The sequence below is a fragment of the Cololabis saira genome, chromosome 13 (assembly GCF_033807715.1).
Source record: "Cololabis saira isolate AMF1-May2022 chromosome 13, fColSai1.1, whole genome shotgun sequence".
Lineage (NCBI taxonomy): Eukaryota > Metazoa > Chordata > Actinopteri > Beloniformes > Belonidae > Cololabis > Cololabis saira.
In genome coordinates this window covers 9,708,170-9,734,232 of record NC_084599.1, presented here as the reverse complement: position 1 = coordinate 9,734,232, position 26,063 = coordinate 9,708,170, and the positions used below count along the sequence as shown (strand labels likewise).

Below are 26,063 nucleotides of genomic sequence, written 5' to 3'. Positions count from 1 at the left end.
GATGTATTTGATGTAAGCCCAGTGGATATTTAAAGCTTACAGAAGGCTGCATTTAACTGCTGCTATGTCATTCCTGCAGTATTTCTGCAGGTGTTTTGGTCACTGCTATTATTTGTAATATATTATATTATTTGTAAACATCACAAATTATCTGTCCCCATATGATAAAATCCACCATCCCCCCTGATTTTTTTTTACAACTCGAGTACTGTTTGCGCCCTCTAAGCCCCTTTCACATAGAGGGCGCAAAGCGGCGGCGCCCGCCGACTTTCCCATTCACATGTATGTGCTACTGCGGCGCAAGAGCGGACCGCTCTGCCGCTGAGCTTCACGCCGCGCCTGCCTCGCCGTTGCCCCACGCCTCCCTGCCCGAATTGAACATTTTTTAATTTCACCATGCCGCGCTGTGACGACATCTCGGCGCATCCAATAGGAGAGATATCCTAAACTTGTCACCATGGAAATATTATTTCTGACCACAGGAGCATTTCTGGACATCTCTGGTAAAGAAAAGGCTCATCTGAACTGTACAGTGTCTCACAGCTGGATGAAGGCAGGATGCCGACAGAGGCTCAGAGAGAAGGGTCTCAGACCAGACTGGTGCATGCTGGGAGGCCAAAACCGCTGCTGCATCGCTGTCAGCAGGCCAGAAACATCAGGAATGTAGGTCAGGGAAAGCCCAGCATGTAGTAGAGTCACTGTCTTTATATGATTACTTTACGTTAGGACTGGCTGCCCAAGAGGTCAAAGGTCGCAGGCATTCAGCGTTGGTTTTCTACCTCACCACTTACGTTCAGAAAGATTATGTTAAACCTGATGACTTTACGGACTGTGGATGATGAAGTCCAAGGCTTTGGGGAATAACTGTGACCATCACCCGTTTCCATTTTCCAGTCTCACCTGTGGATTGTTCCAGAAAAGCGTTGTTTTGGACTTTTCCTCAACGTTCCTGGTCTTTTCTTGCCCTGTTTCACCTTCTTTGGGATGTGTTGCAGGCATCAACTTCAAAATGAGTGAATATTTGTTATTAAAAGCAAAAGTTTATCGGTTTGAACATTAGATAGCCGGTCTTTGTAGCGTACTCAATCGAATAAAGGTTTTAAAAGGGTTTGCAAATCATTAGTTACGATCGTCACCCAGCATACAGACACGCACACAGTCTGTTTTATATGAATATTTTAATGTTTATTCACATGCAAGATTTACAACTCTTAATGTATGCTGACAGTAACAGAAACAGGTTATTTTGTACTTTTTTATACACTAAATAAAGTGTATGAAATGTACTTTATACTTTACAGACCAATATATATATTATGTCTCAGATATTCCAGCTACTGAGTGAAAAAAAGAAGAGGAAATGTTATTCTAAGGTTATAAAAAGCCAATTTCTTATGGCATACGTGAGTCTCCGCTGCTCCAGATTCGCGACCTGTTTTATGTCCAGATTTAATTGGCTGTCAGTCGTCAATACACAAGACATATTTGGTGCATACATTGTACACAGTTTGACACGTTATGGTAATAATAAACATGTTGTATAAATAGTTAGAAAGGTGGGCATCTTACATGAAATAAAAGTAATGTCCTTTTTCAGAGTTCTCTTTAGTGTTTTCTTACTGAACCTTTTTGTCTTTGTCGGCCACCACCTCGGCAAGGTCCTCCGGCTTCATGGATTTCACCTTGTCCTCCATCTGGGTGACCCTCTGCTTCATCCTCGTCTGGTTGGACGTGAACTCCGCCATCAGCTGGGCGAACTTGACCTGCATGGACTCCAGGTTGCCCTGCAGTTTGGTGATCTTCTCCTCCAGGTCCTTGGGGTCGGCGCCGGCGTTGGCCACCGCTTCGTCTATCAGGTTGTCCTTCATTAGGATGGCTTTGCCCTTCTCCTCCAAGGCCTTCTTGGCGTCCGGGTACTCGGTGAGGGCCTCCATCAAGTCGTCTTTGGACAAGGCGAAGAGATCGGAGTAACCCACACTCCGGATGTTGGCCGTTCGTCGGTTTCCCGCTTTGCTGCCCTTGATTCCCAGGATACTGATTTCCCCGAAGTACGCTCCGTCACTGAGAACCACAAACTGGGTGACCCCATCGTCCGCCACCACCGCCAGCTTCCCCTCTTTGATGATGTACATCTCCCGGCCGATATCCCCCTTCTTACAGATGTAATCCCCTGGACTGAACACTTGTGGCTCCAGTTTGAGCACCAGCTCAATCAGCAGACCGGCTTCGCAGTCCTGGAAAATTCGCACTTTTTTCAGCGTATCCAAATGGACATTGATGGCTATTTCAGCCTTGAGCTTGTCAGGGAGGTTTTTCAACACTTCCTTCTCGTCGCAGGTTTTCTTCTCCGTCCACAGGTAGTCGAACCACTTGATGACCCTGGCCTCCAGGTCTTTGGTGACCTTTCGAAACTGCATGTACTGCTTTATGGAGTCGATCTTGGCCTGGAACTCGGCGCGAGAGGCGTTCATGTTGGAGATCATGGCGCCCACGTTACCGACGATACTGGCAAAAATCAACACGCCGGTGAGAAAATCGGCGATGACGAACACGAATTCGATGTCCCTGACGGGCGGCGGCGTCTCTCCGATGGTGGTGAGCGTCAGGGTGGACCAGTACAGCGAGTAGATGTACTTTCTGGCCAAGCGGCCGTGCTCAGGGTGGCTGATGTTGGGGTACACCCAAGTGTCCGAACCAAACCCGATGGTCTTTGAGATCGCGAAGAACCCACAAGCATTCCAGTGGATGATAATGAGGATGTAAAGTACGAGATTACTGATGCGAAACATGTTGGGGAAGCTGGTTCTGGTCTCAGTCCGCTCAAAGAACTCGAAGAGCCTCTGGATCTTGCAAAGACGGTTCAGTCGGAACTCCGGGTTGTTATATCCGAAGTGCAGAAACAGCAGATCGGTTGGTATCATTGAAATCATATCATACTTGAACTGGGGGGTGGTTCTGTACTTTTCTCTTAGTTTCTTGGAGTCTTTCACCAGCAGGCCCTGCTCCAGGTAACCTGAGGGACAACGTTTGTAGACCAGAAAACACAAATAAGAAGCTCAAACGGAGACACAAGTCATACAGAGAGAAATTCATTCACAAGGATCTCACCAGTTCTCGATCGTACGAATGTGTCTGCGTAGTAAATGAAGTCGCAGGTGTAGTCCAGCACCAGCCACAGATGTGTGTACGTCTCCTGGAGGTCATTAAAACTGGCTCTGCGATGCAAGAAGAAGAAAACTCATCTGTCGCCGCCCCGACTGAGTAAAGACCGGGGGCCGGATTCACAAAACATTCTTAAGAAAAAAAATCTTCTTAAGTGTCATTTTTTTCTTAAGTTCAGTCTTAAGAAGAAAAAAGAGAAGTCACATTCTCCCAAAAAGTTCTAAAGTATTTTCTCAACTTTCTTCTAAAGTTTCTTCTTAAGAAAAAACTTAAGAATAAATGGTATTCTTGAAATAAAAGTTCTCAAATTTGTTCTTGACTTTTTTCTTAACTTTAAAGGGATTGTGACATGAAAAACACATTTTTCTTGATTTTTTGTGTTTTGTTGGGTGTCTTGACATCAATTACACCCAAAAAACAACAAACTTTTAACATTCAGTGTATTGTGTGCTTTCTGGGATTTTCCGCATAACTATGCAAAAACGGCGCATGTGGTTTGGTGGCGGGCCGTTACGTAAAGGGCCGCTAAATCACCGCCCCCTCCACCCAGCTCCCTGCCTCCGCTCCTCTCCAGCGCACCATAAAGGCTGATTTATGGTTCCGCGTTACACCGACGCTGAACCCACGGCGTAGGCTCTGCGTCGATTTAACGCGGAACCATAAATCAGGCTTAACACGGAGCTGTTTAGAGCTTCTTTTGTTCTCATCAGCGGAGGAAAACTGCTAAGAAGACCCGCGGCCACTGACTGGACTTAAGATAAGGGGACACTGCTGCTTGCATGCCTTTATTTTTATGATTGTTTGCTGTGGTTCGCCCTCCTGCTTTTCCGTGCATGCTTCGCCTGTCTCTCCCGGCTTAACTCTCCGACGCCGCTGTTAGCGTATGGCTGGGTTGGAGGAGGTTTGGAGGAGGAGCGGAGCAATGATTGACAGGAAAGGGGGGAAAGGAAGCGTTTTTCACGGTGCAAAAAAACACTGTAATAAAAAGCCAGGAAAAGATTTGTACTGATCTGTAAATGTGTTCAGTTAAGTATTTTTGTTCATTATTATTTAGTTCAACCAAATTGGATTATTTCTGTTTTTTGGCTCCATCTAGTGGTTTTTGTACTACTCAGTAATCGTAAAGTCATGTGACTTCCCATGTGACTTCCCATGAGCCTCTTAATAAGGAAGCCAGGTGCATTGAACAACCATGCTTTGAAGAAGAATCCATGCTCCTGTTGTCTGCTTTGTATCCAGCTGATCTGCAAACATCCTATGCCTTATGGTGCATTGTTGTTTCACACCTATCTTTCAACAATAAACCTGTTGACTAAAGCCTGTCTTCAGAGTCTTGATGGAGGAGAGGAGTTTAGCTGGCTGCCAATGATACAGCTCTAAGGGCAGCACAGTGAAACAACAGCCTCCAAACAGGCGAGATAACGCTATTCAGCTGTACAACAGATGACTGGCAACATCGTCACACGCCACCAGTGGACGACCATCACATCTGATTAGGCACTCTTCACACAACAACGCCATGGCTGATAATGAATCTTCACGAGTGACACGGTCTGTTGCCTCTTGTTCAAGTGATACTAGCTCTGCTGTAGCTAAAGCAAAGGCGAAGGCGGCAGCAGCAAAGGCTCGCCTTTCATTTGCTGAAAAAGAAATGGAGCTAAAGCTAGAAAAAGCAAAGCTAGAAGCATCTATGGACTTACTTGCGTGTAAAAAGGAGGCAGCTGCAGCTGTTGCAGAGGCAGAAGCCTTAGAAAATGCAATGGACTTGGATAACAACAAACAGAGTCAGGCACGGGGTCCAATTCCCACTCATGTGGAAACCTTACAACGCACTGCACAGTATGTTATCGAGCAAGCAAAATCCCAGGGCCCAGAATTATCGCAAAAAGATGAGACATGTGACAGAGAATTGCTAAAAGGCTATCAAGATCATATCTTCAACAACCCGTCTTACAAATTAGACCCAGATGCAGGCTCATTCCATCCAGACCAATACCCTGACCCTCAATATGACGAACATCCTCAGACATATAGAAATGATCCTGTGTTTAATAGGTCACTCAAGGCAAGCGCTGATGACTACAGCTATTTACCGCTGCCTGCCCGGGGTCTCCCACCTCCCGCAGAAAACTCCAGGCCACATCACGGCATCAGACATCCTCCGTCTAGACATGCACCTAATTTCACACAGCCAAGACACCATGGTGATTCTTGTACAACAGACTTTGTCAAATACATTGCTCGTCGTGAGCTTGTGGCTACAGGGTTACTTCAATTTGATGGCAAACCACAGAACTACCGAGCCTGGAAACGCTCTTTTCAAAATGCCACTGTAGGTCTAGATTTGTCACCAAGTGAAGAGATGGATCTTCTCCTGAAGTGGCTCGGGAAAGAGTCTGCAGAGCATGTAGAGCAGATCCGAGCTGTACATATGAATCGTCCAGAAGTAGGCTTGGAGAGGATATGGGAAAGGCTTGAGCAACGTTACGGCTCCGCAGAGGCGATAGAAGACGCTCTGTTCAAACGACTCGACAGCTTCCCAAAACTATCAAACAAAGATTATCACAAGCTGACAAAACTCAGCGACCTGCTAATGGAGCTCCAGTCAGCAAAGGATGACGGAGAACTTCCGGGTCTCTCTTACCTTGACACATCAAGAGGGGTCAACCCTATAGTACAGAAGCTCCCGTTCAACTTGCAGGACAAATGGGCCTCAGTTGGAGCTTCTTACAAGCGAACACACAGAGTTACTTTTCCACCATTCAGCTTCTTCGTCGACTTCGTTCGCCAGCAGGATAATGTAAAGAATGATCCTAGCTTCAACTTTGCCTGTTATGCAGACAAAGCAGAGAAGAAGGTGTGGAAGCCAAATAGACAACGAGAAGTCTCAGTGCAGAAAACCGAGGTTTATCCTGACACCAGCTCAGACGCAGAATGGTCAAAGAAGCCTAATGATGGAGAAAGGCTCTGCCCCATCCATAAAAAGCCACACCCTCTATGGAAATTCCGCGTCTTCAGAGAGAAACCGCTTGAAGAGCGCAATGCCTTCTTGAGGGAAAACAATGTGTGTTTTAGGTGTTGTGCATCATCTTCACATATCGCAAAGAACTGTAGATTCAAGGCTGCATGCAATGAATGTAAAAGTGAAAGGCATCACACAGCTCTGCACCCAGGCCCTGCTCCCTGGGCCAAAGGAAGGGATCCTGGTCCAGAGCATGGCGGGGAGGATGGGGATACCCCTCCCCCTCCAACACCTGATGTCACAAGCAAATGCACAGAAGTCTGTGGCGGAGAGCAAACTGAGCGTTCCTGCTCTAAAATATGTCTTGTGAGAGTATATCCAACTGGCCACAGAACCCAAGCAGTGAATGTATATGCGATACTGGATGAGCAAAGTAACAGATCCCTAGCACGCTCACAGTTCTTCGACATGTTCAACGATCAAAGTCCAAGCGCTCCTTACTCTTTGAAAACATGTGCTGGAGTAAAGCGAACAATCGGACGCAGAGCCAATGGATACAAAGTAGAATCTTTGGATGGAAAGACTAGCATTCCCTTACCAACCCTTATTGAATGCAATGAGATCCCAAATAATAGAGCTGAGGTCCCAACCCCTAATGTTGCTCTTCACCATGCTCATCTAAGGTCGATCGCTCACCTCATCCCAGAACTTGACCCAGACGCCCCGATTCTACTTCTGCTAGGACGCGACATAATCAGAGTCCACAAGGTTCGCAAGCAAGTCAATGGCCCACATCATCTGCCTTACGCACAGAAGCTGGACTTGGGGTGGGTCGTCATAGGCAACGTCTGTCTAGGCAACGTTCATACACCCCTCACAGTAAGTGCATTCTACACCAGCATTGGAGAAAAAACAGCGACCTACCTTGTTTGAACCATGCCCTAATGTGTTCCAAGTGAAAGAGAAATACAGCGACATCCTGGTTCCCAATTGCCTAGCTACTGATCCTGAAGAGAAACACACATGTGATCCAGACCACATAGGCTGCACTGTGTTCAGACAGATAAAGGAAGACAATCAGGTTGCTCCTTCGATTCAAGACGCTTTTTTCCTACAGAGAATGGGGGAAGGTCTGTGGCTATATACGGGCTGCATCAGTCTGTACTGGACAGAGAGTTATGTACAGACTCTGACGTCAGACACTTTGTGATGCGCAACTTCTATGTAGACGATGCTCTAACATCCCTACCAACAGCCGAAGCTGCCATCACTCTACTAAAAAACACGCAAGAGACACTTGCCAAGTCGAATCTACGGTTGCACAAAATAGCAGCCAACGACAGGGAGGTCATGGAGGCCTTCCCTCCCGAAGATCATTCATCAGACTTCAAAGACCTAGACTTCGACGCAAACAGCCTACCTGCTCAACGGAGTCTTGGCCTCATCTGGGACCTACAAACGGACAGTTTCCACTTCAAGGCCTCAGAGGAGGTAAAACCCTTCACGCGACGAGGTGTCTTGTCAACCACCAACAGCCTTTATGACCCTTTAGGCTTTGTTGCTCCTGTGACGATAGAAGGAAAATCTATCCTCAGAGAACTCACTGCAGAGAACAGTGACTGGGACTCTCCATTGCCCCAAGAAATGGAGGAGATTTGGACATCTTGGAGATCGTCATTGCAAGATTTGTCTCACCTTTCCATCCCTAGACAGTACACAAGACTTTCATCTTCACAAGCAGCACAGAGAGAATTGTGTGTCTTTGCGGATGCTTCATGTAAAGCCATCGCTGCAGTGGCTTATCTAAAGGTTACTGACAGTGACGGATGCAACCAAGTAGGCTTTGTCATGGCCAAGGCAAAACTGACTCCACGTCCGGAACACACCATACCGAGACTGGAACTCTGCGCGGCTGTGCTGGCAGTAGAGTTAGCAGACCTCATCAAAACAGAGTTAGACCTTCAGATTGACGCTACAACATTCTACACGGACAGCAAGGTGGTCCTAGGATACATATGCAATGAGACCAGACGTTTTTACGTTTATGTAAGTAACAGAGTCCAGCGCATCAGAAGATCCTCCCATCCAGACCAGTGGAGCTTTGTGTCCACAGATCAAAACCCTGCAGACCATGCCACACGATCTGTCGCGGCCAGCCGTCTGATGCAGACCAACTGGTTCACTGGTCCAAGATTTCTGCGCAAATCCAAAGGAGAGACTGTGCCAGAGAACTGCTATGACCTCGTCAATCCTCAGTCAGACCCAGACATTCGTCCTGTGGTGTCTACCTTGACCACTGATACAGACCCTAGGACCTTGGGTTCGCAACGCTTTTCTAGGTTTTCTTCTTGGAAGTCACTAACACGTGCCATCACTGCACTTTTGCACATTGCCCGCCTCTTCAACAAAACCTCAAAGAGCAACCTGTGCAAAGGTTGGCATCGATGTGGACCACAATGCAAGGTCCAGGATTCTCAACAAGCCCAGAAAGTTATCATTCAAACAGTTCAAGAGGAAGTCTATGCTGACGAGATCAGGTGCATTCAAGGGCATGAAAGGATTCCCAAGAGAAGTCCTCTTAAGAATCTGGATCCCTTCATCGATGACCATGGGCTTCTGAGAGTTGGTGGCCGACTTCATGAGTCAAATCTCAGCCACCAGGAAAAGAACCCCCTGATAATCCCAGGCAATCACCACATCGCAGCCTTGGTAGTTAGACATCATCACGAACAGACGCAACACCAAGGCCGTCTCTACACCGAAGGGGCTGTACGTTCCGCTGGCTACTGGATAGTTGGCGGCAAAAGGAAAGTGAGCAGTATTATCCACCAGTGTGTCATCTGCAGAAGGCTCCGAGCTCCTCTTACCATCCAGAAAATGTCTGACCTTCCTCCAGACCGTCTATCAGCAGAACCTCCATTCACCAGTGTCGGGCTTGATGTGTTCGGCCCATGGAGCGTCGTGTCACGTCAGACAAGAGGACGCTCAACTGAAAGTAAACGGTGGGCGGTGATCTTCACCTGTATGAGCGTAAGGGCAGTTCATATCGAAGTAATTGAACATCTCGACACCTCCAGCTTCATCAACGCGCTGAGGCGCTTTCTTGCTGTCCGAGGTCCTGTAAAACACATACGTTCTGACCGAGGTACCAACTTTGTTGGCGCCTGCCATGCCTTAAAGATACCTTCAAACATCGATGACACAGACGTGAAGACATATCTGGCAGACCAAGGTTGCAGGTGGACTTTTAATCCCCCACACGCGTCCCACTTTGGTGGATCGTGGGAACGAATGATCGGTCTGGCCAGGAGAATTCTAGATTCTATGTTCCTCCAACTCAAAAACAGGAAACTCACTCACGAAGTGCTTGTGACATTTATGTCAGAAGTAGCAGCCATCATCAATGCCAGGCCACTTGTTCCTGTGTCAACGGACCCCAATGACCCTTTCGTACTCACTCCAGCTGCTCTTCTTACACAGAAAATGGACATTCTTCCTGCTCCTGCTGGGGAGTATGGCGTTTGCGACCTCTTCAAGCAACAGTGGCGACAGGTCCAACACCTGTCCAACACTTTCTGGGACAGGTGGAGAAAGCAGTTCCTCCCAACTCTACAAGCACGTCGTAAGTGGCAGACAAGTCAACCAGACATCAAGCTGGGGAGTGTTGTTCTCCTCAAGAACAGTCAAGCACAAAGAAATGAATGGCCTCTCGGAATGGTAACCCAAGTCTTTCCGAGGAAAGATGGGAAGATCCGAAAGGTTGAGATAAAGGTCACAAGACCAGATGGGACTAAACATTATCTTAGGCCCATTGCAGAGATAGTCCTCCTCCTTCCACCAGAGGTGTAGCTTTGGGAATGTTGACATGTTGTAAGTGGCATTTAATCACGCCAGGCGGGGGATGTACTGATCTGTAAATGTGTTCAGTTAAGTATTTTTGTTCATTATTATTTAGTTCAACCAAATTGGATTATTTCTGTTTTTTGGCTCCATCTAGTGGTTTTTGTACTACTCAGTAATCGTAAAGTCATGTGACTTCCCATGAGCCTCTTAATAAGGAAGCCAGGTGCATTGAACAACCATGCTTTGAAGAAGAATCCATGCTCCTGTTGTCTGCTTTGTATCCAGCTGATCTGCAAACATCCTATGCCTTATGGTGCATTGTTGTTTCACACCTATCTTTCAACAATAAACCTGTTGACTAAAGCCTGTCTTCAGAGTCTTGATGGAGGAGAGGAGTTTAGCTGGCTGCCAATGATACAGCTCTAAGGGCAGCACAAGATTACTAGAGTGAAGTTTTTCTTGTTACACTCTTTTAGACACATTTGAGGGATGTTGGCCAAGACTTTTAATAGTGTTAAAAGCATGTTAAAAATGATGTCACAATACCTTTAAGACAAACTAGTTTAGACTAGTAGGTCATAGTTTGAGGATATACTTTGTAGTTAATTACACAAAGAGCCTGTTAACTGTTTGTTAGCATGTTAGTTAGCGTGGTACTTAATTATTATTAATTTTCCCCAATAGTATTTTTTTTCGCACATTAATCTCATCCACCATAACCTTGAAAAGTTCCTGCATCTCTTTTTCTCCTTCTCCATGTTTAGTGAGTGACTGACGGTTAAGACCCAAACTACCTGTATAAATGTTGTTTGTTGGCGCGGGCAATGCAATGACATATTTTAAGAAGTTCTTAAAGGAGCGTGAGGCTCCTTTAAGAAATGAGACTCTCTAGCGCCACCCTTCACCACGACGGCCGTTGGGGGTACTGCAGCCAACAGTGAAGCCGGCACGGGAGAACGGGGAGAACGCGCATGCAGCGTCATGTGACGTCACATCTGCAGCCCAGCGCGGGAAATTCCGGCCCGGATTTGCAGCACATTTTGCAGCACACAGCCTGTTCAAGGCAACGGAGAGATACGCTAGAGGGCTCATTCTTTTTGGTTTGGAACGCTTCACCTGACATTACTAGAAAACTTAAAACGTATACAAATTTTTTTCATAAATCCTGCCACAATCCTGCCTCAACCTCCTTTAAGTAGGAAAAATAAGACATTCGTAAGAAATGACAGTTCTTAAAACTGTTCTTAAGAAAATATTGAGGAATTGCACTTAAGAACTTTCTTATGAACTTCTTAATTTTAGATCTTAGGACATTTCTTAAGATCGTTCGCTCTTAAGAACATATTGGTGAATCGGGCCCCGGGTCAGGAGAGCGGGAAGGAGAGCGACAACATACCTTGTTATGATCATTATTAGGTTATAAAATACGGGTCCGGCGATGACGGTCAGCCACTTGTAGTACTGGTCGGCGGCCGGATCCATGATCCAGATCTCCTTCCTGAAAACAACTTTAGTGACCTTCTTGGAAGACTTCTTTTATATTCATACAGCCGTGAGAGAGCCAGACTTACTAAACTAGTCAAGACAGCCTGACGGAATACTTACGGAGGCTCCTCCTTCTTTTTATCGTCTTTCTTATCATCTTTCTTCTCATCTTTCTTCTCATCCTTCTTCTCGTCTTTTTTCTCGTCTTTCTTCTCGTCTTTCTTTTCCTCTTCTTTTTTGTCCTCGCCCTTGTCGTCTTTTTTCTCCTCCTCCTTTTTCTCATCTTTCTTAATCTCATCTTTTTTGTCCTCTTTTTTGCTAGGGATCATAAAACGTTCCTTTCACAGCGATATTGACCCGGGCATCACTGAGGGGTTGTTGGGGGGCTACGGACCATCACTGGGGGGGGTTCACAACTCTGAGCTCAAGGTTTTGTGGGAAGGTATGGTGAAGGTTGCACGGTTTCCAGCAGATGGCATCACACTAAAGCCTGAGCTCCAGACAGGCCTTTACTTTATGAGCCTAAATGTGACCCACATCATATCTTGCAACAAAAAGCCTTTGAGCAAGCAAAGCAAGACTTTTTAGATCAGGGGTGTCAAATTCATTTTGCTTGGCGGGCCGGATTTGAACAATTTTTTTCTCGCACGTTTAAAATAACAAAAACGGTGCAAATTTTTTTTTTCTAATTCTTTTTTTTAACTTTTGTTATTTAATCCAATATCCGTTTACTTAATTTTAAAGGAAATATGCACTGCACTTTGTTTACACTTTAATTATTTAAAATATATTTCTTCAGGATTTTTTCTTGAAATTTCTTGTTTTTTTTTTCAAATTTTGTAAGATACTTTTAATATCATTTTACAAAGATAAACAGAAACAAGTATGTTTTTTTTATATTTCGCTTTTTTATAGGAAATTTAATTAAAAGCTAAATCTTTCTTATTACATCCAAGAGTGTTTCTTTGTGATTTAGAGATTTTTCCAGTACAATTAAGTGTATTTATTTTTAAAAATTGGCGCGGATATTTACGCCAGTGTGCCGAAAAAGTCAGCACTTCTCTTTTAACTGTTTTACTTTGTCACTATCCTCGTATTCAAAACTGAAATTCTCAGAATAAATATCTTCTATCATCTTTTTTAGCAGTGATATTTTTCCTGCGAAAATATATAATAGTAGTCAGTTAATAAAAATAAACGACCGTCTACAAAGAAATAAAATCGGCAAATGCAATCTAGAAAACTAAAAAAATGTCGAAAACTGCTCTATTTGTGGAATAACGATGGATTTGTAGAAGAAATATATTATCGGATATGCTGCGATTCATGGCAATTATTTATGCCTTCCTTTTTAGTAAATTAACATTTAGTTTTTTTGCGTTGGAAACTTCTCGCGGGCCGCATGAAAATCTCTCTCGGGCCGCATGCAGCCCACGGTGCGCACATTTGACACCCCTGTTTTAGATGAAGGTGGAAGGAGGGGTCAACTAAAAACAAACATGGTTTCAAGGATTTGGGATCTGGTGCTAAACTTTAACCAAACGATGCTAAACACACATAAAGTCTTGTAAAAGAATCTATTTCTACTGTGTTCGGTGCGTCCACTTACTCGTCTGTGTTGTTACAGTTGTTCATGTTGTAAGTAGCTAGAGGCCACTTACTGACAAAGAAAGGAAAGAAACAAAAGAAAATGTGTTTTGCATACTTTTATTATGTCCTAATATGTAAAAGCTTTAATTGAGAGGAGGTTTCGTATCTTCATCAGATGACTATAGTCTATAGAGTTTGGCAAAGCAGGAGTGATACCACGCACGATCTGTGTTTGGGTGTAAACTTTCTGTGTTTTCAGGCCATGTTGATGCCTCATGTCATGAAGATAAATTACGCTGTCTGGTGTTTGTTTTAAACACTTAAAAGTCCCCTGACTTGCAGACTCCACATCAGTCGTGGGAACCCAAACCCTGAGACCCCAGCTACTGCAACACAGTTCTTACTTTCTCTTTCGGAGCGCGTCATTGTTGCCGCCAGAGTGGCCGTCGCTCTCCCCGCCGGGAGCGTCTCTGAGTCTGGGACCCTGGAAGCGCTCGAGAAAGGAGTCGCGCCTCTTGTCTCCGAGGTTCATTCTGTGAGATTTCCAGGTGCGCAGCATGAGGAAGAAGTCAGACAGCCTAAAGGGTCAGCGGGAGGTCACACAGCACAAAGTGACATCAAACAGGCATCAAACAAGATAGAAATGGAAGAAAATACCAGATATAGTGAAAATATTCAGATGATACTCTTTAGTAACATGTTCTTTAAGTATCAATCAGACAAATTAATGCATATTACAGTATGTATCACATTGCACTACAAGGCTTGACATTTTGTGCTACTTGTGCTTAATTTATTTTTGTATTCTGTTATTATTTTATTTATTTTATTATTTATTAAAGTACTTGAATTTACTTTAAGATTATTTTAATTTAAGCTATTTGTTATTAATTTTAATTTATTTTATTGATTGAATTTGCCTGAAGATGATTATCTTGTACTTTTGTCTGTTTGAATGGTTGTGTTAAAAAAATAAATCAGACGATACTCAACAGTTACTCAGTACTTGAGTAGTCTTTTCACCAAGTACTTTTTTACTTTTACTCAAGTAATTATTTGGATGACTACTTTTTACTTGTACTTGAGTCATATTATTCTGAAGTAACAGTACTTTTACTTGAGTACAATTTTTGGCTACTCTACCAGCTCTGCTCTTACAGCTTTGCAAACACATCCACACATTTTACCATTTTGCCAGCACTTGATTGACAGTTTTTAAAGTATCTAAGATTAAGGCTTGTGTTAATGTTGGGTTGTCCCTCTTCTCTATCCTCTAAATTATTAAATTATACTCCCGGTTCAAGTTAACTTTGAAGCAAATGTGTAGGAAACATCATCTCACTACGGACCCTGACCCCTTTGTGGATGGGTTGGCTTGATGTTAATGCTAAAGATTTGGAAACCTTGTTTCCTTCCAACTGCGTGCCAGCATTTTGCCTGGGAAGCTGACGGCTCCCTCAGCCGATCCAAAATATCTGCCGGCAGACGAGCAGCAGCAGAATAGTCGGATGAGGAAGTGACAACGGCTAGCCATCGGCTGTTAACCAATCATATCCTAAATAAATGTATTCCTTTAAATAAATTCCCCTCGTGGTTCAAAAAATAATCTCCCTCAGAGTTGTCATGCATGTGAAATGAAACGATTGAGAGCAAAACATTTTCTTTAACCAGGCTGTAAATATGTTTATTTCTGATCTAAAGTTGGACATTTTAACGTGTGATTTTACGGAGAGGGACTCGCTTTTACATCCAGCAAAGAATCGTAGTTCTGCACCGGATTCAATGTTGAAGTTGGATAGGTGGCGTTCTTACCCCAAAAACTAATTTCTAAGAAATTAAAAACTCCTTGTTTCAAGAAAATTAGACTATTTTGCTAGTTTTAAGAATTTTAGTCATTTGCTCACCTCACTGGCAGAGATGCTGTTTTCTCAGAATAAGACCATTTTGATTAGCTTTAAGAATATAAGGCTTATTTCTAAAGGGGCTGTTTTTGCCAACTCTTTGCTGCCAAAGGAGTGACAGGGTTCTTTCAACAGCTTGATTTGTAATCTGTACAGTTTTACTACAGAGCCAAACAACTGAAGGATGTTTGTTTTTCAAACGCTTGCTAATTGCTCCCATTTTGTTACTTAGCACTGGATGCAAACACAACTTATACACCTTTCCCTGAGACACCTCATGTCTTCAGACCCTGGGAAAACGAACGCAAGGATGAGTTTCAGCGCCACGTCAGAGATTACAGAGGTTTGTGAAGGAATAAATAGAACTCCAGACAGATCACACGAGAGCAAAGAAGGAAAGGAAAACAAGACACAAATGTTTAAGCTGGTACTATTGCAGTAGTCAGGGGTCGACACCTGGTAAGTGGTTCTGAGATTGAGACGATGGATGGTAAGTGAGCAGGATAGATGTTGTAGAGAGGCTTAGTTACAACCTCAAATCAGAAAACTGGAGACAAATAATTATAATCCTTTCTTTTGCTTTGGCGTTTCTTGTTTATTTGCTCATAATACCAAGAAACCCAAGATGTTTCATGTTGTCTTTTTTAGATAAAACTTAATTTTATTGTTAATGTAAACCCAATTAAGCATTACAGGCCCACAACACAATCAAAGAACAATTTTATATGTAGGTACTGTATTTACTACGAAAGCATAGAGCTGCCACCTCAGTGAAAGAAAAATACAGTCATTATCATGATATAATGTGAAAATGTATTGGATAAACAATGTATTTTGGTTGTACAATATGTTATCACAGAGCCGTCTAGGAGATTTGCGAGGCCCTGTGCGAAATGGCCGGGGGGGGGGCCCTTGGGGGCGCGAAATTTTTGGGTTTTTCGGGTCGGATCGTGTGTCTATATGCGCAATTTTAACTCTCCAATTAGCAAAATACTGGATGCCTCATCATCATCTGGGCTTGCCTCGACGCGGGGCCCCACGGCTGCTTGAGACCCAGTCGGATCGGTGATTTTTGTAACAAATTTATCAAACGAGCCTTTCAGAGAGGCATTAAACTCTTCAATTTTCTTTAGTTTTTTTCTTTTTTCATCCCCTGATGCAAATTTCCTGAATCTGTCTCGTTCTCTCGACATTGTGTGACAGTTTGTTCCAACTCCACCCGTCTGGATCAGAGCAGCTTGTGTCTGCGCTTGGTCTGACGCAGTTGTATTGAACAACAGACACGCGCATCATTGCACATATATTTATTGATATGCACAGACTAGTACACATTTAGGTCTGTAATGGAACGTGACTGTTGATATTTATAAGGGAAAAAAGGAAGAAAAAAAAAACGGCCCATAGCGCGAGGCCCCGTGCGGTCGCACGGTTCGCACACCCCTTGCGGCGGCCCTGTGTTATCATGTTATTACAATATTGTTTTTCATGTTTGAATAATATGATATCAGGTTATTACAACAGACATGTTTATCAAGTCATAACGAAAAACCTTTCAAGTTTGTACAATATATGATCAAGTTTTTATAATATATATTATATTGTAATAATGTAATTTTTTGTCATAACATGATAAATATGTATATTGTAATAACGTAATGATATATTGTTCAAACATGAAAGATATATTGTAATAATGTGATAAGATAGAGAAAAATGTATTGTTAGAGCATTAACATTTCACATTATAGCGTGATAGTGCTCTAATTTTCTTTTAAAGTTGTACACTTCCATATGTTACAACTAGTAAGAAGTGAAAGGAAAAAAAACATTAGTGATTGTACTGATAAAGTGCAGTATCCATAAACCGCTTAAAACAATGCATGAGCAGTTTTTTAGAATATAAAGGATATGAATGATTTTTCTTCTACAGTCCATGATATCATTAAATCTGGAGGAAGTTCTTAGTGCAAATGCCAGGACAGTAGACGGCACTGCATCAAGGACTGTTGTTTTTGAGTTGTTCATATTCATATGGTTCAACTAGATGGGCAAGGAATTTACTTTGGGAAACCTTTGTGAAGCTCTATAATAAGGACTGTAAGTACAAGCTCCACAATAAACTTCCCTGTGCAGACAAGAGCCTTTTCTTGTCTGGACCTGCAGTATCTCAGGTAGAGCAGCACGCAGTACAAACTGGTTTTCTGCTCAAACAAATCGGTGCTCCAGATCTTTTGTTGGAAGATACTGGATAACCCGCCTGCAGTCCTGACTCATCCCCAACAAAGAAAGTGTGGGGACTTTGGAAATGTACCCGTACTGTCCCACACTTTCAGATGTGTTTGCAGTAGGAAAGGGACAAAATAACAGAGATTTTAGTTGCTTGCAGTAAATAATAATGTCGCCCAAAACCAGAGTAACGAGTTACATTTACTCCGTTACATTTACTTGAGTAAGTTTTGGGAAATTTTGTACTTTTTGGAGTAGTTTTGAATCATTATACTTTTTACTTTTACTTGAGTAGATTTGTGAAGAAGAAACTGTTACTCTTACTCCGCTACTTTAGGCTAAATTGAGCTTGTTACTTTTCTTTTATCACACAGAGTTTCTATGAGTTCATGCTTGTTCTAGTTCTGGTTAAAAAAGAAAAGTACAAAGGCTTGAAATTTTGTGCTACTTGTGCTTAATTTATTTTTTTATTCTGTTATTATTTTATTTATTTTATTATTTATTAAAGTACTTGAATTTACTTTAAGATTATTTTAATTTAAGCTATTTTTTATTTTTTATTAATTTTAATTTATTGTATTTATTTAATTTGCCAGAAGATGATTATTTTGTACTTTTGTCTGTTTGAATGGTTGTGTTAAAAAAATAAATCAGACGTTACTCAACAGTTACTCAGTACTTGAGTAGTCTTTTTACCAAGTACTTTTTTACTTTTACTCAAGTAATTATTTGGATGACTACTTTTTACTTCTACTTGAGTCATATTATTCTGAAGTAACAGTTCTTTTACTTGAGTACAATTTTTGGCTACTCTACCCACCTCTGCCCAAAATACAAAAACACTGGTCCATCCGGTGTCCAACTAGCTACCGTCTAATGACAGTATAGTTTATTACTAGCTCTATTTTCTGTAATGTTTGTAATTTCAAATGAAGATTGACATGAAAAATGTGACTTCTTGGTCAGAGACTGTTGTCTGCATATCTGGTTGCAACACCCGTGACCCTCAGAGGAAAACCAGAGCATCCCTCTCTCCAACACTGCTCTACTGACAGCCCGCTGATAGACTACACACTCCTCCAGATGTTTACCTGGCCATGGCCCCGGGACCTGTGAATGAGCTTCTGCGGGACTCGTCTTCACAAAGGGAATGGGACCTGAAAGATGGGAGCAGGGAAACAGAGCACAGATTTAAAGAAAAAAAACTATTTGAAACCATTGGGGGGGAAAGAAACCAATGTTTGAAGCTCAAACACAGTAGTGCAGTGAGATGGGAGCAGGCCCTCCGGCCACCAGTGAGAGTGCCGTCACACCCAGTACTGGAGTTGAGGGGGGATGAGGGGGGATGGCATCCCCCCTGAAATAAAAACGGTAAAAATCATCCCCCCTGTAAAACTGCCACCCCCCCTTTCCATCCCTTATGTCATTTCATCAATGAATGTGGTTTTACTGCTATTTCAACATTTAGAGTCATCACCAGAAAAATAACACCAGAAAAATAACTTATTTGACAATTGTTTCACCTGTTTCAAGTAAATTTTCTCTTGAAATAAGTAGGAAAATCTGCCAGTGGGACAAGATTTATCTTGTCATTACAAGCAATAAAATCTTGTTCCACTGGCAGATTTTTTCTACTTATTTTGAGTGAAAATCTACTTGAAACAGGTGAAAATTGTTGTTTTTTCCAGTGATGAGTGTTGTTTTAAGTGTAACGAGATTTCTTTTACTAAAATGAGACATTTTAACTAGAAATAAGAATAATATTCTTAAGCAGAGTTGAAGATGTTAGGATTCTTGTATTGTAATTGATAATACATGATAAATATGATGATGATGATGATGATGATGATGATGATGATGATGATGATGATGATGATGATGATGATGATGATGATGATGATAAATAAAAACTGAATTTTAATTGAAATAGTACTATAACTATAATATAGGAATAAGAATAAGACAAATATTCTTGTTAAGATTTTGAGTTTTTGCAGTGATCCATTTTACTTATCCTGTGAAGGACAGAGTCATATTGATAAGTTCAGAAAAGTGTTTTTTATTGTTGTGTTTTGATGTATTTGATGTAAGCCCAGTGGATATTTAAAGCTTACAGAAGGCTGCATTTAACTGCTGCTATGTCATTCCTGCAGTATTTCTGCAGGTGTTTTGGTCACTGCTATTATATTATTTGTAATCAGCACAAATTATCTGTCTCCATATGATAAAATCCACCATCCCCCCTGATTTCCTTTAAAACTGGAGTACTGCTCACACCTGCTGTCTCCATTCTCGATGACGGCGAGCTCGTCATCAGGCGTGTTTGTGGACAAGTGTTGTCTCGCTGAAAAGGAGGTTTCACTGCAGACTTTTGCCATCTCGCTGTTCCTGGCTCTCGGCCTGCGGGGCAGAGACAGCACACGGAAGCATACTGTGATACCCAACGTCACAACCTGAAATCAAGCTTGAAAAAAAACCCAACAACAACAGTGACTAGTAAGAGTTGCTGATCTGACCAATTGCCACTTTTCATTCTCTTCGCTGAAATAGCACCTAAAAATATATCCTGCTTATGTCCTTAAACACTAAACAAGATCAGCAGCTACTTTCTGTGTACCATCAGCTAACTGTCTTTTAAAATAAGCTATGGCTTACAGGCAGACTATAGCTGCTATGTTCGGCGGTGTATGTAGCAGGTTAAGTCCATTAGGGCGGCACTTAAAGAGCAAGTACAACAAGCAGTGACCGTCTGGGGAAACAACCCCGTCTATTTCAGGCATTTGATGAAGTCTTATGTCATGAATATCTCATTCATCTGCATTCAGACCAATTCAGACCAGTAAAGACTCTTCAGTTGTGTCAAAGACGCTGAGCTGAAAATGTTATTATTATTATTCCCTTGAAGTCATAGATATATTTTGTCCGTCAATAAATAATGATTGGCTGATCTCTGGGTAGCACCAGTGGTTGTAACACGTGCACTCATGCAGATTAGCGCTAATACCAGGGAGTTAAGCAGCCTCCACTAAATTAAATCACACTGAGAGAATCCCCGAGAAGCTGAGCGTTTGAACAGTGACTAAGGATGAAACCAACAATGTGCCTGTGCAATAAATATGAGTTACGTCATCATCTCCCAGTCACACTGGACTATGTTGACGTGCACATTTGCATATGTGCTCTACATGCAGGGCAAAGTTCCTTTAGCATCATAAATATGTTTTCAGTGTTTCTGCCATTAGCAACTGTGAATAACTGCAAATATCTGTCTTATGATTATTCTGTTAAACTTGGCAATCAACCTGCAGACTGTTCATTTAAAAGATAAATATTAGAAGTATATCTACTTCCTGGTGACACGTCTGTCTCTGAATTATCAGCAGCTGATGAAGAGGTACGGAGGACTGGACACTGCTCGTCTCTGTGCTGATGGAGCCAGAAACCAGAGCTTGCTGTGAGCCGTCGTTTCAGCAGGAGATTTTTACTCCAGTTCAGCATCTTTACTGGAAACTGCTGAAGAAGTTTACTTGCATCCATTATATTCTTTACAAAGTTTCATCAAGGGGCTGTTTTCCTGCCCCACACTCGAATTGCTGATCCCTTTTTGGATTATTGATAATATCTAAGATGAATTTCTAAATGAATTGCATAGGAAAAAAAAAACATTGCCACGTCATTTATAGAAGAATGAATGCAGCTGGTAACTCACCTTTCTGAATCTTTCTCACTCAGAGTTTTGCAAGCCAATCAAAACAAAAATTTCCCTCTGATCTCTGCAGTCTGAGCCCATCTTCCCAAACAGAAATTTTATAGTTCTTTTTTTTCCTCCTTGTTTTTAATCCAATGATAGCTCCAATAGCTTTGTCCTGGCGTGGAGTCACCAAAAAAATAGCTGAAAGCTGGCCATAATTAGACTGGGAGGCTCTGCAGCGTGAGATCAGTGCAGACTGAGGTGAGCGGTCCCAGATCAGACGGAGGGGGAGGAGTCCCAGGCATCACCGCATCTGACAAACCACAGCTACCTGATGAGAAATGGTACCTGACAGACAGTGATGTTAGTAGAAGCATGATATCTTTTCTGGAGTATAATGATAATGTTTATACTTCTTCATCGCTTTTACTACTTCAGTTTTTTCTCAAATTGGCCCATACGTTGATAAATGATATTAAAAACAGGAAATTATACGCAAAAGGAATTATACAGGATACAAAATAGTTACAGATTGCAGAAAAAGACTTGGGGACCCTAGATTGGGTCCCAGGATAAATCTGCTAAAGTTTTAATGCAAAAATCAGGTTTCCTTTTTGGCTGCATGTTCTTGATTGTAGATTTTATTCCTTTTAAAAGATGGTTGTTTAAGTAGTAACTCATGTGATGATCAAGAAGGGTTTGTTTTTAATCTTTCATCCAGCCAAGACCTCAGATGTTCACAGAGGCCATCTGTGTCTTCACTTTAACACGATCCGCAGGGACAAACAGATGTTGGGACGGATTTGTTGCAGAGGTTCATCTGAGGGGAAGATCGGGGTTTGACTTTAAATGCAGGACATACTGTACACTGTACACACCTGTCAACAGGTGTCACGCACTTGGCTGCAGATTTAAAAAACTGGACTCTAGTTTGAACAAAGAAAACTTGTATCATCTTTTACAGGTAATAAAGAAAAGGCCATGGTTTTGTCCCCCCGTGCATCCATGCCTCCTCCTCCTATAGCACCTCCTCCCACTGTCACTGTCACAGATCTTCATTTACACTAAAATAACTATGCAATCTTTCATCTGTTTATTTTGTCATGAAGCTTTACATACGTCTGCATATAACTGTATGTGAATGAGCACATCAACTGTAGGTGGGTCACCTCCTGAACAATATAGAAATGATGTGGGTGATTAGAGAGAGGAGCATCACACGGCTCATCACACCGCCTCAGCACCTGCTGACCCAACCCTCCAGCTCAGCAGCCGAGGCATAAGGTTAAAGAGAAATCCCTTGGCAATATACGAAGCTGCAACTCTAATCCCAGCTTAGACTTGAGTACCTATTTCAGCCCGCTAATGCCCCCTTGTTTAAAGGAGTACAACATTTTTCCTTTTGTGTCAATATTGCCAAGTTCATCACTATTGCGTTGCTGTTATTAATGTAATTGTCTCAACTGTGAACAGAGGTGACAAAAGTATTCACATTCATTACTCAGGTAGAAGTATAGATACTAGAGTTTAAAGATACTCCTGTAGAAGTTGAAGTATCAACTCAAGTTTTTTACTCAAGTAAAAGTATAAAAGTACTGGTTTCAAAACTACTTAAAGTATAAAAGTAAAAGTAATGTAAGGGGGAAAAAAGCCATTAAGGACAAAAGCCATTGAAAATGAATGCATCTTAGTGTAATGCAAATATATTAAAGAACCATATATGTGTACTATTGAGCATTAACATGTGTTTCAGAGAGCAGGAGATATGATGACTAGTTGCCTATAAGTATTGTAATGGTGCAAAAAGTCAAACTTCAGAGGCATGTTATCATTCATCCTAACCTTTATTGGAATGTACATCCAAGTTTAGTTGCAGGAATCTGAGGGAACGGATGTAAGAACAAAACTGGACAAGAACATCTGAAACAACCACAACCAAATTCACTCTATCCGGACGGAGCAATTTAACTGGATAGTTTTTTTTAAAGGCTGAAATGAAATAAAGTAACGAGGCTGTTTTTAAAATGTAAGGAGTAAAAAGTACAGATAATTGCGTGAAAATGTAAGGAGTAAAAGTAAAAAGTCGTCTGAAAAATAATTACTCCAGTGAAGTATAGATAACCTAAATTTCTACTTAAGTAAGGTAACGAAGTATTTGTACTTCGTTACTTGACACCTCTGACTGTGAAGGAGTTAAAGATCTTCCTCTCAGAGTCGGTTTACAGTAGCTTGTTATAGTTTCAGTCAGAGTGTGATAAAAAGGTGTGATCCAATAGGTTCGGTCCTTGCCCCCTCCATGTGTGATGATGAATCCTTTAACGTGCCGTCGGCATATGAGTGGAGAGCAAAAGCAGGGCATAAAGAATAAATGATGCACTGTGTGGTAAATACTTACAGCATTTTGTACCTGTTCAAACAAAGTTAAAGCTGCTATAAATTCCGATCCAAGCAGCTTGGCATTCCTCAGGGGCATCAATTGGGTATGGCAAGGTATGGCAGCCGCCACACCTTGGCTTCAAGGGAAAATGTAAATGTTTGCATTAAATACATTTATGGAATTACTCTGTGTCTATTTGTATTGATTATTCCATTACTTAATACATATAACTCACATACAGGGGATTCGTCTTGGGTTCTAGTATTTTTCCTGAGAACTGTAAAATTGTGCAGGGCTGATCTGCAAAATATAAGGAATGGGCATTCAGTTATTCACAGGTTATAAAGTATTTTTTTATTTTGTCAGTAAGTATGTTGGACTACTAATTTATGACAAAGTCCCTCTAAAAAACGTGACAGGAAAAAGGTGCAGAGCGTATTGGGCGCATTATCTCGCTGAAACAACTTAATAAAACCAAGTTGAACTTAGGCCGCGTTCAGACTGCCAGCCAATATCCGATTTTTAGCCCATCCAGATTGAAACTGAATGACTCTTTTGAAGTCTGAACAGTCCCAAACCGCATGAGATCCGATTTTTGCAAACCAGATGGAAACCACCTCCGGGAGGTAGTTTCATATCGCATTCATATCGCATTTGGGCAGATGCGTCTCAGTCTGAACATCCAAACACTCAGATCGGATATGACTGTCCCAGACGCTCCAAACCACCCGCCCATTTCCAGTTGTGGAGGTACTCATCCTTTCACAGAGAGCATGTACAATCTCTGATGTCACGTCAAAAACTATTATTAGGGCCCGAGCACTTGCAGTGCGAAGGCCCTATTGTATTTGCAGGAATTTTTATTATTATTATTATTATTATTATTATTTTCCTGACAAAGTGAAGGCCTTTTTGCCCCCCTTAACATGCCCAAAAAGTCACCAAATTTTGCACCCTAGTCAGGCCTGGCGAAAAATTTGATATTTAATGGTTTGCATTAATGGGCGTGGCAAAATGGCTCAACAGCGCCCCCTTGAAAACTTTGTGCCTCAAGCCCCACGATACGGTTTGACGTACATGCACGAAAATCGGTACACACCTGTATCATGGCGCAACTGAAAGAAAAGTCTCTTGGCGTCATGCCCGAAACCGAACAGGAAGTCGGCCATTTTGAATTAGTCGTGTCATTTTGGCGAAATTTATGCCATTCCTTCGAAAGTTAATTCAGCCCGAACCGTAACGTGCCCCCAAGTGTGTTATACATCAAAATGTGCGTCTCCATCCTGCGACAACACGCATTACTTTTCTCTTTCAAAAGCGTTACCGTGGCGGCGCTAGACGCCAAAAAGCGCGCCCACCCTTCATCTGATTGGTTCGACAGAAAAAACTTTGTGCCTCAAGCCCCATAATACGGTTTGACGTACATGAATGAAAATCGGTACACTCCTGTATTATGTCGCAACTAAAAGAAAAGTCTCTTGGCGCCATGGCCGAAACCGAACAGGAAGTCGGCCATTTTGAACATTCTGAATTAATTGCGTAATTTTGGAGCAATATATGCCATTCCTTCGAGAGTTAATTCAGCCCGAACCGTATCGTGAACCCAGATGTGTTATACATCAAAATGTGCGTCTCCATCCTGCGACTACACGCATTACTTTTCTCTTTGAAAAGTGTTACCGTGGCGACGCTAGACACCAACAAGCGCACCCCCCCTTCATCTGATTGGTCCATATTTGATAGTTCCCCAAAAGGCACCAAATTTGGCACGCAAGCCAGGCCTGGAGATAAATTTGATATTTCATGGTTTGCATTAATGGGCGTGGCAAAATGGCTCAACAGCGCCCCCCGGAAAACTTTGTGCCTCAAGCCCCACAATACGGTTTGACGTACATGCACGAGAATCGCTACACACCTGTATCATGGCACAACTTAAAGAAAAGTCTCTTGGAGCCATGGCCGAAACCGAACAGGATGTCGGCCATTTTGAATAAATTGTGTAATTTTGGCGAAATTTATGCCATTCCTTCGGCAGTTAATTCAGCCCGAACCGTAACGTGCACCCAGGTGTGTTATACATCAAAATGTGCGTCTACATCCTGCGACACCACGCATTACTTTTCTCTTTCAAAAGTGTTACCGTGGCGACGCTAGACGCCAAAAGGCGCGCCCCCCCCTTCATGTGATTGGTCAATATTTGATAGTTCTCCAAAAGTCACCAAATTTTGCATGCAAGACAGACTTGGCGATAAATTTGATATTTCTTGGTTTGCATTAATGGGCGTGGCCTAACGGCTCAACAGCCCCCCCTAGAATACTTTTATCTGCCATAACTTTTGAATGGTTTGACATAGGAAGTCGTGGGTGGTGTCATGGGATTCTGTAATGAGTCCTTAAGCTTAGTTGGCCTTAATTAGCCCCGCCCCTTCTTCTGATTGGTTGTCCCGATTTTCTGCTATAACTTTTGAATGGTTTGACATAGAGAGTCGTGGGTGGTGTCATCAGATTCTTTATGGAGTCCTTGAACTTCATTGGCCTGAATTAGCCCCGCCCCTTCTTCTGATTGGTTGTCCTTTTTTTATAATAAAATTGCCGCGAGCCGCCAGTCGCTCTCGCGCTGACTCCCGCTTCCTGATTCAAACGTCTGCCGGCCCCGCCCCCTGACCAATCAGTGGCGAGTAGGGTGATGGCGGCCCCGCCCCCGGACCAATCAGTGGCGAGTAGGGTGATGACGGCCCCGCCCCCCGACCAATCAGTGGCGAGTAGGGTGATGACGGCCCCGCCCCCCGACCAATCAGCTCCCTGTAATGTGGTGACTTCAGAAAT

The 26,063-nt window shown here is 42.5% G+C and overlaps 1 protein-coding gene across 1 annotated transcript; it reads right to left on the bottom strand.

Moving 5' to 3' along the window:
* Positions 1-1,163: 1,163 nt before the first annotated feature.
* cnga3a (cyclic nucleotide gated channel subunit alpha 3a) lies at positions 1,164-21,104 on the bottom strand. The gene is made up of 9 exons (XM_061737613.1): positions 20,879-21,104; positions 19,447-19,569; positions 18,261-18,326; positions 13,447-13,620; positions 13,062-13,112; positions 11,573-11,770; positions 11,364-11,465; positions 3,109-3,215; positions 1,164-3,013 (listed from the first exon to the last, which is right to left on the bottom strand). The coding sequence occupies exons 2-9, from the start codon at positions 19,545-19,547 to the stop codon at positions 1,617-1,619; spliced, it is 2,196 nt and encodes a 731-aa protein (XP_061593597.1). The 5' UTR covers positions 19,548-19,569; positions 20,879-21,104; the 3' UTR covers positions 1,164-1,616.
* Between the last annotated feature and the right edge of the window lie 4,959 nt (positions 21,105-26,063).

Excerpts from the sequence above, each read along its gene's own strand:
- cnga3a (XM_061737613.1), bottom strand. The coding sequence starts at position 19,547 with ATGGCAAAAGTCTGCAGTGAAACCTCCTTTTCAGCGAGACAACACTTG. Across the intron at positions 3,216-11,363 it reads CTAATAATGATCATAACAAG|AGCCAGTTTTAATGACCTCC; the intron begins GTATGTTGTCGC and ends CTTGCATCGCAG. Across the intron at positions 3,014-3,108 it reads ATTCGTACGATCGAGAACTG|GTTACCTGGAGCAGGGCCTG; the intron begins GTGAGATCCTTG and ends GTTGTCCCTCAG.